We start from the raw sequence: 19,356 nt of genomic DNA on the forward strand, positions 1-19,356 counted from the left end.
CTGTAAATGATCTGATGTCATCATTTCTTATGGCTGAGTAGTATTCCATAGTGTATATGTGCCACATCTTCTTTATCCAGTCTTCTATTGAAGGGCTTTTTGGTTGTTTCCATGTCTTGGCCACTGTGAACAGTGCTGCAATGAACATGGGGCTACATGTGTCTTCACGTATCAATGTTTCTGAGGTTTTGGGGTATATACCCAGTAGAGGGATTGCTGGGTCATAAGGTAGTTCTATTTGCAGTTTTTTAAGGAACCACCATACTTTCCTCCATAATGGTTGTACTACTTTACAGTCCCACCAACAGTGAATGAGGGTTCCTTTTTCTCCACAGCCTCTCCAACATTTGCTATTACCCGTCTTGTTGATAATGGCTAATCTAACAGGGGTGAGGTGGTATCTCATTGTAGTTTTGATTTGCATTTCCCTAATAACTAATGAAGCTGAGCATCTTTTCATATATCTGTTGGCCATTTGTATCTCTTCCTGGGAGAAGTGTCTATTCATGTCCTCTTCCCATTTTTTTATTGGATTGTTTGTTTGTTTGTTGTTGAGTTTTATGAGTTCTTTGTAAATTTTGGATATTAGGCCCTTATCTGAGCTGTTGTTTGAAAATATCATTTCCCATTTAGTTGGCTGTCTGTTTATTTTGATATCAGTTTCTCTTGCTGAGCAAAAACTTTTTATTCTGATGTAGTCCCATTCATTTATCTTTGCCTTCACTTCTCTTGCCATTGGAGTCAAGTTCATAAAATGTTCTTTAAAACCCAGGTCCATGAGTTTAGTACCTATGTCTTCTTCTATGTACTTTATTGTTTCAGGTCTTATATTTAGGTCTTTGATCCATTTTGAATTAATTTTAGTACACGGGGACAGGCTGTAGTCGAGTTTCATTCTTTTGCATGTGGCTTTCCAGTTTTCCCAACACCATTTGTTGAAGAGGCTTTCTTTTCTCCATTGTGTGTTGTTGGCCCCTTTATCAAAGATTATTTGACTATATATATGTGGTTTTATTTCTGGGCTTTCTATTCTGTTCCATTGGTCTGAGTGTCTATTTTTCTGCCAATACCATGCTGTTTTGATTATCGTGGCCCTATAATATAGTTTAAAGTCAGGTATTGTAATGCCCCCAGCTTCATTCTTTTTCCTTAGGATTGTTTTGGCTATTCGGGGTTTTTTATAGTTCCATATAAATCTGATGATTTTTTGTTCCATTTCTTTAAAAAATCTCATAGGGATTTTGATGGGAATTGCATTAAATTTGTATATTGCTTTGGGTAATATGGCCATTTTGATTATATTTATTCTTCCTATCCAAGAACAAGGAATATTTTTCCATCTCATTGTATCTTTTTCGATTTCCCTTAACAATGCTTTGTAATTTTCATTATATAGGTCCTTTACATTCTTTGTTATGTTTATTCCTAGGTATTTTATTTTTTTTGTTGCAATCGTGAAGGGGATTATTTTTTTGAGTTTGTTTTCTAATATTTCATTGTTGGCATAGAGAAAGGCTATGGACTTCTGTATGTTAATTTTGTATCCTGCGACCTTACTGTATTGGTTTATTGTTTCTAATAATCTTTTTGTGGAGTCCTTCGGGTTTTCGATGTATAGGATCATATCATCAGCAAAAAGTGATACCTTTACTTCTTCTTTTCCGATATGGATGCCTTTTATTTCTTTGTCTTGTCTGATTGCTCTGGCCAGAACTTCTAGCACCACGTTAAATAGGAGTGGAGAGAGTGGACAACCCTGTCTTGTTCCTGATTTAAGGTAGAAAGTCCTCAGTTTTATGCCGTTTAAAATGATGTTGGCTGATGGTTTATCATATATGGCCTTTATCATGTTGAGATATTTTCCTTCTATACCCATTTTGTTGAGAGTCTTAAACATAAAATTGTGTTGTATTTTATCAAAAGCCTTTTCTGCATCTATTGATAAGATCATGTGGTTTTTGTTCTTTGTTTTGTTGATATGGTGTATTACGTTAACCGTTTTGCGTATGTTGAACCATCCTTGAGATTCTGGGATGAATCCCACTTGATCATGATGTATTATTTTTTTAATATGTTGTTGTATTCGGTTTGCCAGTATTTTGTTTAGAATTTTAGCATCTGTATTCATTAGAGATATTGGTCTGTAGTTTTCTTTCTTTGTGCCATCCTTGCCTCATGGCTATTCTGTAACAGCCAATTTGTACTTCTTAATCCCTTCACCTTTGTCATTCATCCCCCCAGTGCTCCTCCCACCTGGCAGCTGTCGAAATGTTTTCTGTATCTGTGAGTCTTTCTATTCTGCTTCGTTTATTTATTTATTTATTTATTCATTTATTTATTTATTTATTGAGCTTGTACTTTAAATTTTATTTCTCAAAAAGCTTTCTTGAGGTTTATTTTGAGGTGTTTTTTTTTTTAATTTAGACAATTAATTTTAACAGGGGTAACATTGATCAATAAGAGTGCCTAGGTTTCAGGTGAACATTTCTATAGCATTTGAACTGTTGATTATGTTATATACCCATCACCCAAAGTCCAGTCATTTTCCATCATCTTTTATTTGTCCCTTTTTATACCCTTCCCCCCATCCTCTCCCGACTCCCCATTCACTCAAATCCCCTTCTCCCTCCTCCATGTTCCCTTCCCCTTGGTAACCACTTCACTTTTATTATATCCATGAATCTCAGTTTTATATCCCACCCTTGTGTGAAATCATATAGTTCGTAGCTTTTTTCTGATTTACTTATTTAACTTAGTATAATGTTCTCAAGGTCTATCCATGCTGTTGTAAATGTCACTATGTCATCATTTCTTATGGCTGAGTAGTATTCCATTGTATGTATATACCCCATTTTCTTTATGCAATCCTCAATCGAGGGACACTTTGGTTGTTTCCATGTCTTGGCCACCATGAACAATGCTGCAGTGAACTTTGGGCTGCATGTGTCTTTACGTACCAATTTTTTTGAGTTTTGGGGTAGATACCCAGTAGAGGGATTGCAGGGTCACATGGTAATTCTATTCTTAATTTTTTGAGGAACCACCATACTTTCTTTCATAATAGTTGTATTAATTTACATTCCCACCAGCAGTGAATGAGGGTTCCTTTTTCTCCACAGCCTCTCCAACACTTGTTATTATCTGTCTTGTTAATAATAGCCAATTGAACAGGTGTAAGGTGGTATCTCATTGTAGTTTTGTTTTGTATTTCTTGAATAACTAGTGAAGATGAGCATCTTTTTATATACCTGCTGGCCATTTGTATGTCCTCTTGGTAGAAGTATCTATTCAGGTCCTCTCCCCATTTTTTAATTAAATTATTTGCTTGTTTGTTGTTGAACTTTGTGAGTTCTTTTTTTTTATTCATTTTAGAAAGGAGAGAGAGAGGGAGAGAGAGAGAGAAACAGAGAGAGAGAAAGGGGAGGAGCAGGAAGCATCAACTCCCATATGTGCCTTGACCAGGCAAATCCAGGGTTTCGAACCGGCGACCTCAGCATTTCCAGGTCGACGCTTTATCCACTGCACCACCACAGGTCAGGCTGTGAGTTCTTTATATATTCTGGATATTAACCCATTATCAGAGCTGTTGTTTACAAATATCTGCCATTTAGTTGGCTGCCTATTTGTTTTGTTGTCAGTTTCTTTTGCTGTGCAGAAGCTTTTTAGTTTGATATAGTCCCATTTATTTATTTCTGCCTTTGCTTCTCTTGCCCTTGGGGTCAAATTCATAAATTGTTCTCTACGGCCAGGGTCTATGAGATTAGTACGTATGTTTTCTTCTATATAATTTATAGTTTCAGGTCTTATATTTAGGTCTTTGATCCATTTTGAATTAATTTTTGTGCAGGACAGACTGTAGTCAACTTTCATTCTTTTGCATATGGTTTTCCAGTTTTCCCAGCACCATTTATTGAAGAAACTTTTGTTTCTCCATTGTGGGTTTTTGGCTCCTTTGTTGAAGAAGATTTGTCCATATATATGTGGTTTTATTTATGGGCTCTCAATTCTGTTCCATTGGTTTGTATGTTTGTTTTTCTGCCAATACCATGCTGTTTTGATACCTCATTTATTGAAGAAACTTTTGTTTCTCCATTGTGTGTTTTTGGCTCCTTTGTTGAAGATGATTTGTCCATATATATGTGGTTTTATTTATGGGCTCTCAATTCTGTTCCATTGGTTTGTATGTTTGTTTTCTGCCAATACCATGCTGTTTTGATACCTCAGCCCTTATCTTTCTAACGCATGGCTCTATACTATAATTTGAAGTGCTCACTAGCACTTTAAAAACTCTTTTAAAGGGGAAATCAGCCCCCTCTTTGTCTTTAGGGCCATGCTTTATTAAAAACACTCACACAGCCCTTAGCTAATGGTATATCTTACCTTTCCTTTATCTCTAACCTCCAAATCTTCACTCTTTCTCATGTGATTACTCTGTCATGGTGAGCTCCATCCTTTTTTTGTACCACATTTATCACATAGCTCTGTACCATTTCACAAAAGTCAGTGATAATTTTTCACATAATTATGAAACAAAATTTTGAGAGCATATAATTTAATACCAATTAACATTTCTTGATTTTTTTTTTTTTTTTTTTTTGTATTTTTCTGAAGCTGAAAACGGAGAGAGACAGTCAGACAGACTCCCGCATGCGCTCGACTGGGATCCACCCGGCACGCCCACCAGGGGCAACGCTCTTCCCACCAGGGGGCAATGCTCTGCCCCTCCAGGGCATCGCTCTGCCGCGACCAGAGCCACTCTAGCGCCTGGGGCAGAGTCCAAGGAGCCATCCCCAGCGCCCAGGCCATCTTTGCTCCAGTGGAGCCTTGGCTGCAGGAGGGGAAGAGAGAGACAGAGGGGGAGGAGGGGGAGAAGCAAATGGGCGCTTCTCCTATGTGCCCTGGCCGGGAATCGAACCTGGGTCCCCCGCACGCCAGGCCGACGTTCTACCGCTGAGCCAACCGGCCAGGGCTACATTTCTTGATTTTTAATGGGAAATTAAGGGGACTTACCCTAGAAGCCTTTAGAATTCTGCTATACTATCAGTTGTATGACCCATCAATATTCATTATGTATTCATGCTTTCCCAATTTGGTTATAAATATTATATTACACCTAATTCTATACCTCAGCCCTTATCTTTCTAACGCATCTGTCAAGTTGTCAACAAAGTTATTGAACTAGAAAACATAGTTATATAATTATACTATAGGTGAGCTCATATTATTGTTCTTTTCAAGAATTCTTCAAGGTTTCTCATTGTATGTAGAAGCCCAAATTCTTTAGCATAGTATTCAACACCTTCTACAATCTGAATTATTTTACAGATTTAACACTCATTATAACCTTCTGCATAAGCTCCTTAAAAGCACAACAAATTATTCTCCATTACATGCCCAAGTATATATTTTAGACAGGCAGTCATTTTACCTACCATTGATTCACCTTAGCCATGATAGAGTCAAATAACAACACCTAAGCATGTTAACTCACTTTGTAGGGAAGCCTGATAAGGTAAATGGAACAGATGACCCATACCATATTAATAATGCTGATCAACTTGTCAGTTACAGATAAACATGGGCCCCAGAAGTCACTGAACATTGCCAAAAATACTAAGAGCCTAAATAGGGGCATTAAGCAAAATAGATGACCTGTGAGGAAAAATCTTTCAGATCCAAGAAGATAATACATTATAAAACAAAGCATACTGTTATAAAATATAGTCAGTAGAAGAAAAAAAGAATTTTTGTAAGTTAAAAGTATATGACTTCTCAAAATTGGGTTAGTGGGGCAACTACTCATTCTAAAGGCTGAATAGCAGAATGGCAATAATTGAAAATGCAGTTTGCAATTGAGAAGTACAGATTAGAAAATTATCCCACAATAAAAAATAACCCAAGATATAAAAGACTAGATCTAGGAAAATTTATAAAGGACATTTAAAAGATATTTCAGAAGAAGGCAAATATTAATGGAAGAGAAACATTATATTCAAAGGAATATAAAATACAGATTTTTTTCCAAAAGAAAAACTAGAATTTTAGATAAGGAAGGGCCTGCCTCACTGGTGGTGGCACAGTGGCTAGAGCGTCAATCTGGGATGCTAAGAACCCAGGTTCAAAACCCTGAGGCTGCCGGCTTGAGCCTGGGCTCATCCAGCTTGAGCGCAGGTTCACCTGCTTGAGTGCGGGATCACTATGATTCCAAAGTTGCCAGCTTGAGCCTAAAGGTTGCTGGACTGAAGCCCAAGGTCACAGGACTGAGCCTAAGGTCGCCTGCTTGAGCAAGGAAGGTTCACTGGCTCAGTTTGAGCCCCCCAGTCAAGAAATATATGAGAAGCTAGCAAATGAACAACTGAAGTGATGCAACTATGAGTTGATGCTTCTCATCTCTCTCCCTTCTTGTCTGTCTCTCTCCTCTCTGTCTTAAAAAAAAAGTTAATGAAAGGAAAGGCCTACCAAATTCTACAACTATTGAGAAACAACACTTGCTTAGACACATCCTGATTATTTAATTTTTGTTTTATTTTTAATTCAAGGATAAAGAGAACTTTTAAGAAGGAGTAGGGGTAACAGTGGTCACTTAGAACTTCTCCACCACCCTTTCTAAAGTTAATGGCATTGGCCTACTCCAAAACAGGATACAAATAGACAGTAGAACAGTATTTACAGAATTCTGATGTACAAGGAATGAGACCTGTGAGTCAGTTCTTATCCAAACTGCTCTTCAAATTTGATGAGCACATTTATAAATATGCAGCAACTTAACACATTTCCATTTACCCTTTCTGAAAATATACCTAGATCTAATAGAAAAAAATGTAGGATGAATCATTGTTTTTCAACACCAGATATTTTTAGCTCCACAAAAGAGTTAATCACTGTGATGTTGTATGAAGATTATAGACTGAATGATCATAGTCAAATTTGCTTATGCTCAAGGTGATTTCTGCCTTAGTGGTCCCCAAAATAATTCAGTTTTCACTGGTCCCCAAGTGTAAAAGGTTGAAAAACCACTGGGATAAAACACAAAAAGGACAGACTGTGGAAAAATCTCTATAACAAACACAGTAAACAGTGTATTAATATTCCTCATATTAGCCCTATCAATCAGAATTTTTAGAAGAAAACTTAATAGATGAAGGATATGAACAATAAATTTATTAAGTTATGCATAGTTAGTAACTCTTACTAATAATTGAATAAAATGAGCTTGTGCTTGTTTCGGCAGCACATATACTAAAATTGGAATGAATAAAATGAGCCCTTTTTTTCCTGTAAGTCAACAAATATTTAAAATTTTAGTAGTATGCAGTATGGAATCATGTACAAAAGTGGGATTGTAAATTGATATTTTAGGATTTAATTTTGTCTTCACCTGCCAATTTTAAATGATGCCCTTTGACAAAGCTTTCCCATTTTTAGATATCCTACATAAGTACTCAAAAGTATATATGCACAAGAATGTTCAAAGCAGCACTTTTTATAGTAGGGAAAATTGGAAACCATCTATCTATAAGGGAAAAATTTCAAAAAGTTATAATACAGCTATATACTATAATACCACACAGCACAGAAATGAAATAGATTTATAATTATCAATGTGGAAATATGGCTTTAAGTCAAAATGAAATTATGGAACTGTGTATTTATTATGATCCTAATTTTTTTAAAAAAACTTACGTATGTGTGAATGTTTGAATATTCATAGAATAAATTTCTAACCTGTCAAATTGTTAATGATTGTTAGATCTGGAAATGGAAGCAGGAAAGTGTCCAAAGTAGACATTGTTTTATTTTATACACTTTATATAAGTATGCATACTTTTTATAATTTAAGAAAAAAAGCTGTAAACAGTCTGACTCATCCTTCAAGATCTGTACATATAATCCTTTACTGGATTATTTGACATCTTTCTAGTCAAATTGCCCTGAGTGCCCATAGTGGAATTCTTTTACTGTGATAATCTTTGTTTCATTTTACTCTCTACTGTTTTCCTTATTATATATTTTGGAAGTTCTCATTTTGTCTTTTTTAAAATGAACAATTTTATATCTTACACATGCTAAAACTTTGTCACATAGCTTAATGTATAAGTTCAGTATTGCATTTTTTGGAGTACTTAATAGAGAACATGCAGACTGTGCTGTTGATTAGTATGATAAAATGGGTGTCTGATGCTTTCTCTTTCTTTATGACTACCCTTGAAATTTTTTAAACAGTAGCTAAATGTTTTTCTACATGCATAAGTGAAATGAAAAATCAAAAAATTCACTAATCAAATATTTAAGCGTTGAAATACGGGATTCACAGTAAGGGTAAGGGTAAATGTGCTTTTGTATTTGTACTAAACATTTAAATATTTTTTTTCTAAGTTTGGAATAGTTGATGCTGATGGATACTTAAGTTTGTATCAAACAAATTGGAAATGTTGTCCTATTACTGGAAGCATACCTAAGCCATATCTGGTAAGCCAAGAATTCCTAACTTTAAAATTTTATACATTTTTATTTTAAAAACACCCAAGAATGTATATTGAGGCAAGAAATATTAAAGCCAAAAAAAACTATCTAGTCCTATATATTATGTGAAATTTACTCTGTGAGAAATAAAAGTTTATGGTAACTTGTAAAATTAACCTGTTAGAACCAACATGGTACCTCCCTCCAGAGACCAATGCAACTTATGGGTCGCTCAGCCCTTTTCCAGCCTCACTAGCTGCGCTGGGTATTACACTTAAAAAGAAGGATCAACAGAACAGTGCAGCTGGTTGCTCTCTGCAGTTAGCCATCAAGAACAAAGAAGAAAGCATGTTCTATAGCTGGTACTATTATTAATTTACCTATCTCTTAAAAAAAATTGATACATTTCTATTCAGTACCACACAGGCTTAGTAATCTTCTATAGCTTCACAGAGCACTAAATTTATATATAACTTATTCTGTAGATTCTGGTAATTCACTCAAGGTTAAATGCTGGAATATACTACTAATCTAAGTGAAAGCAAGGGGGGGTGCGTTGATGAGGTACCTTGAACGAATATTTATTTTTCCTCGTATTTTTATTAAGCCAACAGGTTTCAGTACAAGTTTGTGTTCCCTAAGGGACTGTCCGTGTTTTTTAATTTCTAAAGAGATGAATTGGATTAAAATGTACATTGACTTTGGGAGAGTAATGTAGATTTTTTTTGTTTTAAGGACATCATCTACCCAGTTCCAGTAGTGATTAGGGTGGGGCGGGGGGTCTGAGATTAGGGAAGTGATTCAGAGGGAAAAAAAATCTTTACTTGATGATTCCGACATACTTTAGAAAGTCATTTTTTATTGAAGAGAAACATCTGAATAAACTTGGAAGCCTTTATAATAATGGGCTAAACTTCATAATATTTTGAGGTAGTGTTCGATGGAATATTGAAACACATTGTAAATTTTTAAATTTTGTTAACTTTTATGAATATGTTTTTATTTACATATATGAAAAATTATTTAAGAGTGTATGTATTTCTGAAAATAAATCATTTTGCCTGAGAATCTAGAATCCTAGTTTCTGTCTTCAAAGACAAAAATTTTCATAGATATTCCAAGGGAAATACTTGAGTTTAGTCTTCTTTTGTTCGCCTTTGAACTTTTGGTTGAACAAAAAGCAAAGGACCTCATAAAGGTTCATGACATATGCAGTTTATTTAAATGTTTCAGGAAGAGAGAGAGAGAGAGAGAGAGAGTGTGTGTGTGTGTGTGTGTGTGTGTGTGCACGTGCGCAGTGTATGAAAGAAGGAGAGGCAAAGCAAATGTGTGAAATTTTAAAAATTGGAGAATCTGGGTAAAGGTTATAGGAATTTTCAATGTTATTTCTGAAGTTTTTCTAAAGTTCAGGGGGAAAAAAACAGTTAAAGTAAGACACAGATGACATGATCACTTTTTGATTAATGCTTCTACCTGGTTATAATATTAATAGCGTTAACATTTGTTGTTGTTTCTAAACATTACAGACCTGGCAGTGTCATAACAAAACAGCCAATGATTTTGTCTTTGTTAGTTCCTCCTCTCTAATAGCTACAGCTGGTCTTTCAACTGACAGTAGGTAAGAGACTACAACTGAAATTGAAGTGTGTATACGTATAACTGAGCTTTGTGACTAAATGCTTTATATATTTATGCTTTAAGAATATTTTAATAACCATGCCTTTAAATATTTTTATTATAAAATTGTTTTGAGGGGCACTTTTAGTGTTCTAATTGTAAATTTAAGGATATTCTTGTACCATTAAAAACAAAATCCAGGTAGAACAGGGTAAAGGGAGTCAGATATTGTACCTGGTGATGGAAGGAGACTTCCCTGTGGGTGGTAAACACTCAATGTAATATATAGATGATGTATTATAGAACTGTACACTTCAAACCTATATATAATTTTAATAAGCAGTGTCATCCCAATAAATTTAATAAAATTCAAAATTTTTTGGAAAAAGATTTATTCCTTTTATATTTTTAATATTCTAATGTTAAGAGTTTAGTGTAGGAAATAAGGTTTGATTGTTGATGGAATTAATTTTCTTCCATATTACTCCTTAAGTGTTAAGAGAAAAAGGAACTTAATTATTGGCCATGCTATTTAGTTAATTCTGCCTGTGGCTTTATTAGATAGGTCAGCAGTTTTCAACCTTTTTAATCTCATGGCACACAAATTCATTAGTAAATTCTGCAGCACACCAAAAAAATCTATTTTTTGCCGATCTGACAAAAATAAGGTATAATTTATTGATATAAAAATTATAGTAATAGTAATTACCCTTTTTGCTTCAAAATAATTTTTTAAAAATTTATTGTTTTGACTTGGTTCACCAAACTATACATTTTTCAAGTGTACAACTCAATATAACACCAAGTACACCCTGCATCACGCCCCCCGCTCACCCTAAGCAAAGCCTCTTCTGCCCACTCCCCCCTCAGTTACCCTTCTCGCTACCGCTATTCCTCCTTTCCCTCTGGCTGTTGCCACTGTTGTCTGTATTGTGACCGGTGGTGGCATAGTGGACAAAGTGATTTTTTAAAAAGCCAGGTGCCTATATTTGTATATCAGGATCTCTGGTACAAAGAGTTAACAAATCATATGCAACCTTATTGTGCATTGGGACCAGTAAGATGCAGCTCTATTATATGACCTACATATTTATGGCTCAAGACAGGGCATTCACACTTATAGCTGTTGTTGTGCTGGCTCTTGTCTTTTTTATTTTTTTAATTTAACAATCTAAGGGAGAAGAGATCTGTGTCCCTGACTAGTTAGGTATTACATGTTTTAAAGATTCTTGCAGCACACCAAATGAAATCACTGTTTCACAAAATTAAACTCAGAAAGACTTGTTAGTTATACAGTGACTAGTAAGGGGTAGCCCATCACCATCACCTCAAAAATCTTAAATATGCAAGAAAATGTCTTCTGCCTCCTTCTCCATATTCCTACTTTTGACTTCCCTCATAGAGCTGAGTTGAGAGATCAAGGCCAGCTGAGGTTCCTGTATTAATTTCTGTATTTTGTAATGATCTTTTAAGGCCTTACTTTTCCCCTAGAAATGGGACTGTAGGAATGTGGAGTTTTCAGTCCCATCTTCCATAGAGATTCTTACATACATTGATGCTTCCTTTGCAACTCAGGGAAAAGAATAAAAGCTGCTCTTGTTCATAGTAGAAATATGTTTTCCTCACACACCAAAAAATTCAGTGTGTCCTGCTATATGTGTATGGCAGTCTGTTAGAGAATCAATGAATATAAAAGGTAGCTTTCATATTCACACTTCATATAGTATTATTTGTAAATACATGTTAATCTTAAATTGTTCAATTTTATGAGCTAGTAATTTTTAAATTGTTTCAAATGAATGATACATAAATACAGTAGTTACTTGTATTGGGTGTTTTTATAAATTTAAGAACTTTCTGTAAGAGCAAGGTTCAAATTTTAAGTGACTATATGAAACATAATTTTTATTCTGTTAACTTTGTGTCATTCAAGAGTAATCTTTTTTTTTTTTTCCAGAAATGTATGTTTGTGGGATACTCTTGTAGCACCTGCCAATAGTTTAGTTCATGGTAAGTTTTGAAAGCATTTTATAAATTTTTAAAGTCAAGAAATTCATAAAGTAAAAATTTTTTTTAAATGAATGTTTTTTAAATGACATTTATTAGTCCATGAACTTTATTTGGCTCATTGTGGCACAGTTTGGAAGCAGGAAAATGCAATCTGCATTAACTCTTCGCTATACCTGTGGAAGGACAGTAGAACATAGATAATAAAATTCATTTGTCTTCACTTTGGGTCTGATATAAGTCATCATTCAGAACATCAGTTATTGCATAATATGTATTATGTCCCCACTAGCCACTCCCATTTAACTAAAATTGTACCGGGGTCCTAACTAATGCAGTTAGACAAAAGGAAATAAAAGGTATACAGGTTGGAAAGTAGATACAAAAATGTCTTTATTCAGAGGTTGAAATGATTATATTTATAGAAAATTCCTAATAATATACAAAAAACACTTCCTGGAACTAATGTGCAAGTATACAGAGTCACAGGATAGATGATCAATATACTAAAGTCAGCTGCTTTCCTATATACCCGCAATGAACAATTGGAATTTGAAATTTAAAAAATAGTACCATTTATAATAGCACCCAAAATAGTACAATTTTGAGGCATAAATCTAACAGTATATATATAGCATCGGTTGGGCGGAAATGCATAAAGCATAAAAGAAATCAAAGGTCTAAGTAAATGGTCAGATATTCCACATCTATAGATTGAAAGACTTGATATTGTTAAGTAGTCAGTTTCTTCCAACTTCATAGATTCAGTGCAATCCTAATCAAAATCGTAGCAAGCCATTTTTCAGATATTAACAAATTGGTGAGAAGCAACAGATCTAGAATACTGAAGTAAAACAAACTTGGGGGATTCACACTACTTGATTTCAGGATGCAGACATACCTCAGCAAAATTGTGGGTCAGTGTTAGACCACCGCAATGAAGCAAATATTATAGTACAGGCATACATCATTTTATTACAGTTCACTGTATTGTGCTTCACAGATACCGCATTTTTTTACAAATTGAAGGCAAGATCCTATACTAGCACAAAGACACTACCCACTTTTTTGCAATACTCGCTTTATTGTAGTGATCTGGAACTGAACTGCAGTATCTCTGAGGTACGCCTATAAAGCAAGTCACACAAAGTTTCTGGTTTCCCATTACCTATGATAATTATGTTAATGCTATAGTGTAGTCTCTTTACTAACAATTGCTCTGTGGCATGTGATGCTGTCTGATAGCATTTTATCCACAGTAGAACTTCTTTCAAAATTGGAGTCATTCCTCTTAAATCCTGCGTCTGCTTTGTCAATTAGGTTTATGTAATATTATAAATCTTTTGTATTTCATCTGTCTTCACAGCATTTTTACCAGGAGTATATTTCATCTCAGAGACAACTTTCTTTGCTCATCCATAAGAAGCAAACTCCTCATTTGTTCAAGTTTTATCATGATTGTACAGCAAGTCAGTCACATCTCCAGGCTCCACTCTTAATTCTGGTTCTCTTGTTATTTCCACCACATCTTCAGTTACTTTCTCTACTGAACTCTTGAACCCTGCAAGGTCTTCCAAAAGAGTTACAATCAGTGTCTTCCAAACTCCTGTTAATGTTGTGAGATATATATTATATATGTTTATATGTTATTATATATGTTATATAACATATATATACATATATATATGGTTTTTTGGGTTTTTTTAAGCAAGGGAGGGACCGATAGAGAGAGATGGGAGGCATTAGCTTATAGTTGCTACACCTTAGTTGTTCATTGATTGTTTTCTCAGATGTGCCTTGACCTGGAAGGCTCCACCTGAGCCTATGACCCCATGATCATAGCCAGCAACCTTGGGGTTTTGAACCTGGGTCCTCAGCATCCTAGCTGACGCTCTATCCACTGCTCCACTGCCTGGTCAGACAATGTTGCTACTTCAACCTTTTCCTATGAATCACAAATATTCTTAATGGCGTCTAGAATGGTGACTCCTTTCCAGAAGGTTTTCAATTTACTTGGCCCAGATTCATCAGAGGAGTCACTATCTATGACATCTATAGCCTTCATAAACGTATTTCTTAAATAAGACTTGAAAGTCAAAATTACTTCTTGATCCATGGGGTGCAGAATGGATATTGTGTTAGTAGTCCTGAAAATATTAATCTTGTAAGACTCCATCAGAGCTTTTGGGTGACCACATGCATTGTCATTGAGCAGTAATACATAATTTGAAACAAATCTTTTTTTTCTGTGTAGTAGTTCTCAACAGTTGACTTAAAAGAGTCAGTAAATCATGTTGTAAACATATGCTGTCATCCAGGCTTTGTTGTTCGTTTTATAGAACATAGGCAGTCAATTTAGCATAATTATTAAGGGCTCTAGAATATTTAGAATGGTAAGTGAGCATTAGCTTCAACTTAAAGTTACCATTTGCATTACCTCCGCACCCAACAAAGAGAGTCACCCTGTTCTTTAAAGCTTTGAAGCTAGTCATTGACTTCTTTCTAGTTCTGAAAGGCCTAGATGGCATCTTCTTCCCATTTAAAGCTGTTTTGTCTACATTGAAACTCTGTCATTTAGTGTAAGCATGTTTCTTAATGATGTTTAGCTAGATCTTCTGGATAACTTGCTACAGTTCCTCCATCAGCACTTGCTGCTTCACTTTGCACTTTTAAGTTATGGAGACATTCTTTCCCTAAAACTCACTAACCTCTGCTAACTTCCAACTTTTCTTCTGTAGCTTCCTTACCTCTCTTGGCCTTTATAGAATTGAAAAGAGTTAGAGCCTTGCTCTGTATTAGTCTTTGCCCTAAGGAAATGTTGTGGCCTAGTTGGCTAAGTTACTTAGAAGCTGTTAGATTTGGGTCCTTTGTTAATTAAATAGACCCAAAGAAGCATTTGGTGTAGGGCTTATTTTGCCCTTCTAGTGAGATAAAACCCTTCTGAGTATCTGTCCTGTGCCTGGTTAATTATGAGGTTTTCCACTATGACTAGTGGGAACAGGACCCAGATCAGTTTGGTTCCCTCCGTTGTGACTTGGCTGGAAAACACTGGGCAAGTTGTATGGCTCACCAGTTTGTTTTGCGTCTCTTAGAGATCATTCTAACTTGCCTGATGTCCAATGCCTCAAACCATTGTTTCCTATACTCACTGATTTTTTTTTTCAGGTAGAAGGGCAAATCTGTTCTAACATTCTACCTTGGCCAAAAGCCAGAAGTCTGTTTCTTATACTACTAAATGGTTTTTACTTTTTTTTTTTAACTTTCAGCTTTTATGTGCCATGATAGTGGAGCCACTGTTTTAGCATATGCTCCAAAACATCAGCTACTAATATCATGTGGAAGAAAAGGTTTTACATATGTATTTGACCTTCAACAACGAAAACAGAGGCAGCTTTTCCAGAGCCATGATTCTCCTGTTAAAGCCATTGCTATTGATCCAACCGAAGAGTACTTTGTTACAGGATCTGCAGAAGGCAACATAAAGGTAACACAGCAGTGCCGCAATATCAATGAAATGGAAAGTCTTCAGAAACCTTAGAGTTTCTGCAGTCAGCCATGTTAATTGCTATTTAATAAATCTTTTAATAAATGAAATAATAACTTGAAAATTGTCTATTTTTAAATTGTTTATCAAATATGTTTAATGTATGCAAAAGAACTAGCTTTTCCATGGTTATAAACATATTTTGGACATTAGAATTAGTCTTGACAGCATATTAAGAGTTACTGAATTCAATTTCAGGTGCCATGAAATATACTGACATATATATGTTCTTATCCCACTGTTGTTGTTTTTTTAATTTATGTCATTGGCATACAACCACTCAGTGCCTGACTCAAGAATTCTGAATGTGCCTGGATAAACCCTGCCAATGCCAATAACAGTTCTTCTTAACTAAGAAGTAGAAATCTTGACTGTAGTCCCTATAGTATTGCAAGTTTTTGTAGTATTATACACTTAATATCCTTGTACCTAAGTTTTCTCATCTCCAATGCAGGGTTTTAAATATTTTTCTTTCTTACTAAATGGATTTTAAAGAATATAATAATATCAAGTGAGTTAGAAAATTGCAACACCCTATACAGAGTCAACCTGTTTTTCTCCATCTTTGTTTTAGAAATTCCTTATTTGCACATTGACAAGCATAAATATTACATTTGGAATTTTTAGGTAATCATCAACCCCACTTTGTATTCTGTTCTTAATGTCTTTCAGATTTGGAGTCTCTCCACCTTTAGTCTTCTTCACACTTTTATCAGTGAACACGCTCGGCAATCCATTTTCAGAAATATTGGAACCGGAGTGATGCAAATTGAGACAGGGCCAGCAAATCACATTTTTTCATGTGGAGCTGATGGAACAATGAAAATGAGAATATTGCCAGATCAGTTTAGCCCATTAAATGAAGTGTTGAAAAATGATGTAAAATTTATGCTGTAACATTTTGACAATAAGATGTATAATTTATTACCTATTCCATAGAAGTGGCCATCACGTGTAATGTACATTGATTATTCTATATGCCACAAATAAGCTAATGCTTTTTTGTTTTCATATTTATTTTGTGGAGCTTTGCCCTTGATGCACTGATGCCTTAAATATTAACAAGGTCATTCAGAATTAGACTATATTGCCCAAAGTAGAATGTATAAGTAATGCTATAATATTACATAGTTATAGTATGTTATAGTGACTATGTCATAGTGTCAGAAGAGGTTTATTTTCTTATGAGTGATAAACCCTTCTGCAGGTGTCTCTGCATGAGTTTCTTTCACGATGAAAATACCATTTATGTAAAGGCAGTTGCACATCTATCATCACTTAATTCACCACTCTCAGTTCCTACTTCAGACTTGTACATCTCAAACTCTTCTTCTCTTACGTAATGAGAGATTGAATTAAAATACTGAAAATCTCCATTAAAACTGTACTTGGGATTCAGTGATAAATGAGCCAAATGGTTCATCATGTAAATTTTCAGTTTCCCTCCTGGAGCCCAAGTCTGTGTATGTATATATGTGTGGTTGGGTGTGTATATATGTAATATATCTTACTCATTTTATTTGAAATTAACTTTGTATATATATATGAGAAAACTACAAGTCTTTTCATGTGTTTTTGTGCCATAATAACTACTGCCACAAGAATAACAACTTTTTTTGCAGCTGAGTTTTTTTAATGTTCTTATTTTTTAATTCCCATCTTAATTTTCACATAAATTCCAGGAAGACTTCCAAGATTATTATTTTAAAGATTATATTGAGTCAAATAAGTGTTAGCAGGCAATAACAATTTTGTGTTGGCGTATATGAGACACTTAAAAGTAAGTTTATAAATTTGTGAAAGGATTTTTTTGAGCATCAAACATTTTACTTAAATTTTATTTTATTTTTTAGGTGCTTTTAGTCTTAAAGTTCTGAAAACCATATAGCAATGTTTTTAAAAACAAATGTAAAATACCTGCCAGATCTACAATTAAAAGAAAATAACTGAACCTTATATTTTATTATTTTTTTGCCGAAATATATTATTTTATTATAAAATATGACCAAAATATTAAAAATGCACAGTGCTTTAAACTTTATGCTAACCTTATTTCTCTCTGTTTTGCTATATCTTGACTGATTCTGAATTATAGAAAACTTGATAAATACTTGATTTTAACCAAGGAGAGAGGCAGATGGAACTAAGTGTTTAAAAGACAATTATATACCATTTAGCTTAAATATATTTTGTTTATAGGAACTATAAGAACATTTTTATGTAACAAAATATGGACAACTATTATCTTGGAAATTAAAGAGTTAAATAAAGCAAAGAAATGAAGGGCTGGTAAAATGAATTTTGTAACATCCTCAGGATACTTTTATCTTTAAAGTATATTGTTAAAGATTTTGTAAATTGTATTCATAATCTTAAGTGTGTTGAGCAAGTTGCAGTGAAAACCCTGTTATTATGTAGAGAGTTTATGTGCACAGAATAACCTGTACCTACAAATTGTGCAATAACAACATGTGACTGTTGCCATGGAGAAATCTGTGACAGCATTGCAAACAATAGCATTGTTTGATGTAGTTAAGCTTAAGTTATTTTCAGTAATTTCTTCACAAATCAAGATTCAAAGGCTTTCAACACTTTTTATGAGATAGAAAATTTATAATTATGCTTATTAGAAAAAGGCATTGTGGATGAATAATTATGCATTTTATTTGAGGGTTTATATGAATAATAAATTATGTAAGCCCATATGTAATTACATCCAGAGTCATAATATTTTAAATAAATAATCATTCAGTGACTTCTTTTAGCATGCTATTGTTTTAAGTGATATTTATGCCACTTTAACTTAAAGTATATGTCACATTTTAAAATGGAGAATTTCTGTATTTGAATGTGGTTAATATAGGAATGATTAATTTTCCCGATACCTTGTTCTTCCTTCTCTGCATCCTATTTTCTTTTTAAGTGAGAGGCTGGGAGAGAGACCCCCACATGCACCCCGACCAGGATCTACCTGGCAAGTCCCCTACTGGGTGATGCTCTGTCCATCTGTGGCTACTGCTCCATTGCTCAGCAACAGAAGCTATTTTTAGCACCTGAGGCAAAGCCGTGGTGCCATCCTCAGTGCCAGGGACCAACTTGCTCGAACCATTTGAGCCATGGCTGCAGGAGGAGAAGAGAGAGAAGCAGATGCTTGCTTCTCCTGTGTGTCCTGATTGGGAATCAAACCTGGGACTTCCAAACACTGGGCATATGCTCAACCGCTGAGTCAACCAGCCAGGGCCTACATTTTTTAACTTAATAGGTAAGCATTATTCAAAAGAGATGAGAATAAAAACAATGGCCTGACCAGGCGGTGGCGCAGTGGATAGAGCGTCAGACTGGGATGCAGAGGACCCAGGTTCGAGACCCCAAGGTAACCAGCTTGAGCGCGGGCTCATCTGTTTTGAGCAAAAGATCACCAGCTGGGACCCAAGGTTTGAGGAAGGGGTTACATGGTTGGCTGAAGGCCCAACCATGGTCAAGGCACATATGAGAAAGCAATCAATGAACAACTAAGGTGTCGCAATGAAAAACTGATGATTGATGCTTCTCCTCTCACTCAGTTCCTGTCTGTCTGTCCCTATCTATCCCTCTCTCTGACTCTCTCTCTGTCTCTGAAAAAAAAACAAAAAAAACACACACACACACAATGGAAATGTATATTTAAGTATAAAATAATGTACATGTATGTAAATTTTATTCACATTAATAGAGTGAATCATCAA

The 19,356-nt window shown here is 34.9% G+C and overlaps 1 protein-coding gene across 1 annotated transcript in view; it reads left to right on the plus strand.

Moving 5' to 3' along the window:
* Positions 1-18,252, plus strand: part of LOC136403400 (dmX-like protein 1) — a 120,986-nt gene extending 102,734 nt beyond the window's left edge. The window contains 5 exon segments of the mRNA XM_066382073.1: positions 8,377-8,469; positions 9,990-10,081; positions 12,038-12,090; positions 15,354-15,571; positions 16,304-18,252. Of these exon segments, the coding sequence (XP_066238170.1) occupies positions 8,377-8,469; positions 9,990-10,081; positions 12,038-12,090; positions 15,354-15,571; positions 16,304-16,528 (681 nt within the window). The 3' untranslated portion in view covers positions 16,529-18,252.
* The last annotated feature ends 1,104 nt before the right edge of the window (positions 18,253-19,356 follow it).

The sequence above is a fragment of the Saccopteryx leptura genome, chromosome 4, assembly GCF_036850995.1.
Source record: "Saccopteryx leptura isolate mSacLep1 chromosome 4, mSacLep1_pri_phased_curated, whole genome shotgun sequence".
Taxonomy (NCBI): domain Eukaryota; kingdom Metazoa; phylum Chordata; class Mammalia; order Chiroptera; family Emballonuridae; genus Saccopteryx; species Saccopteryx leptura.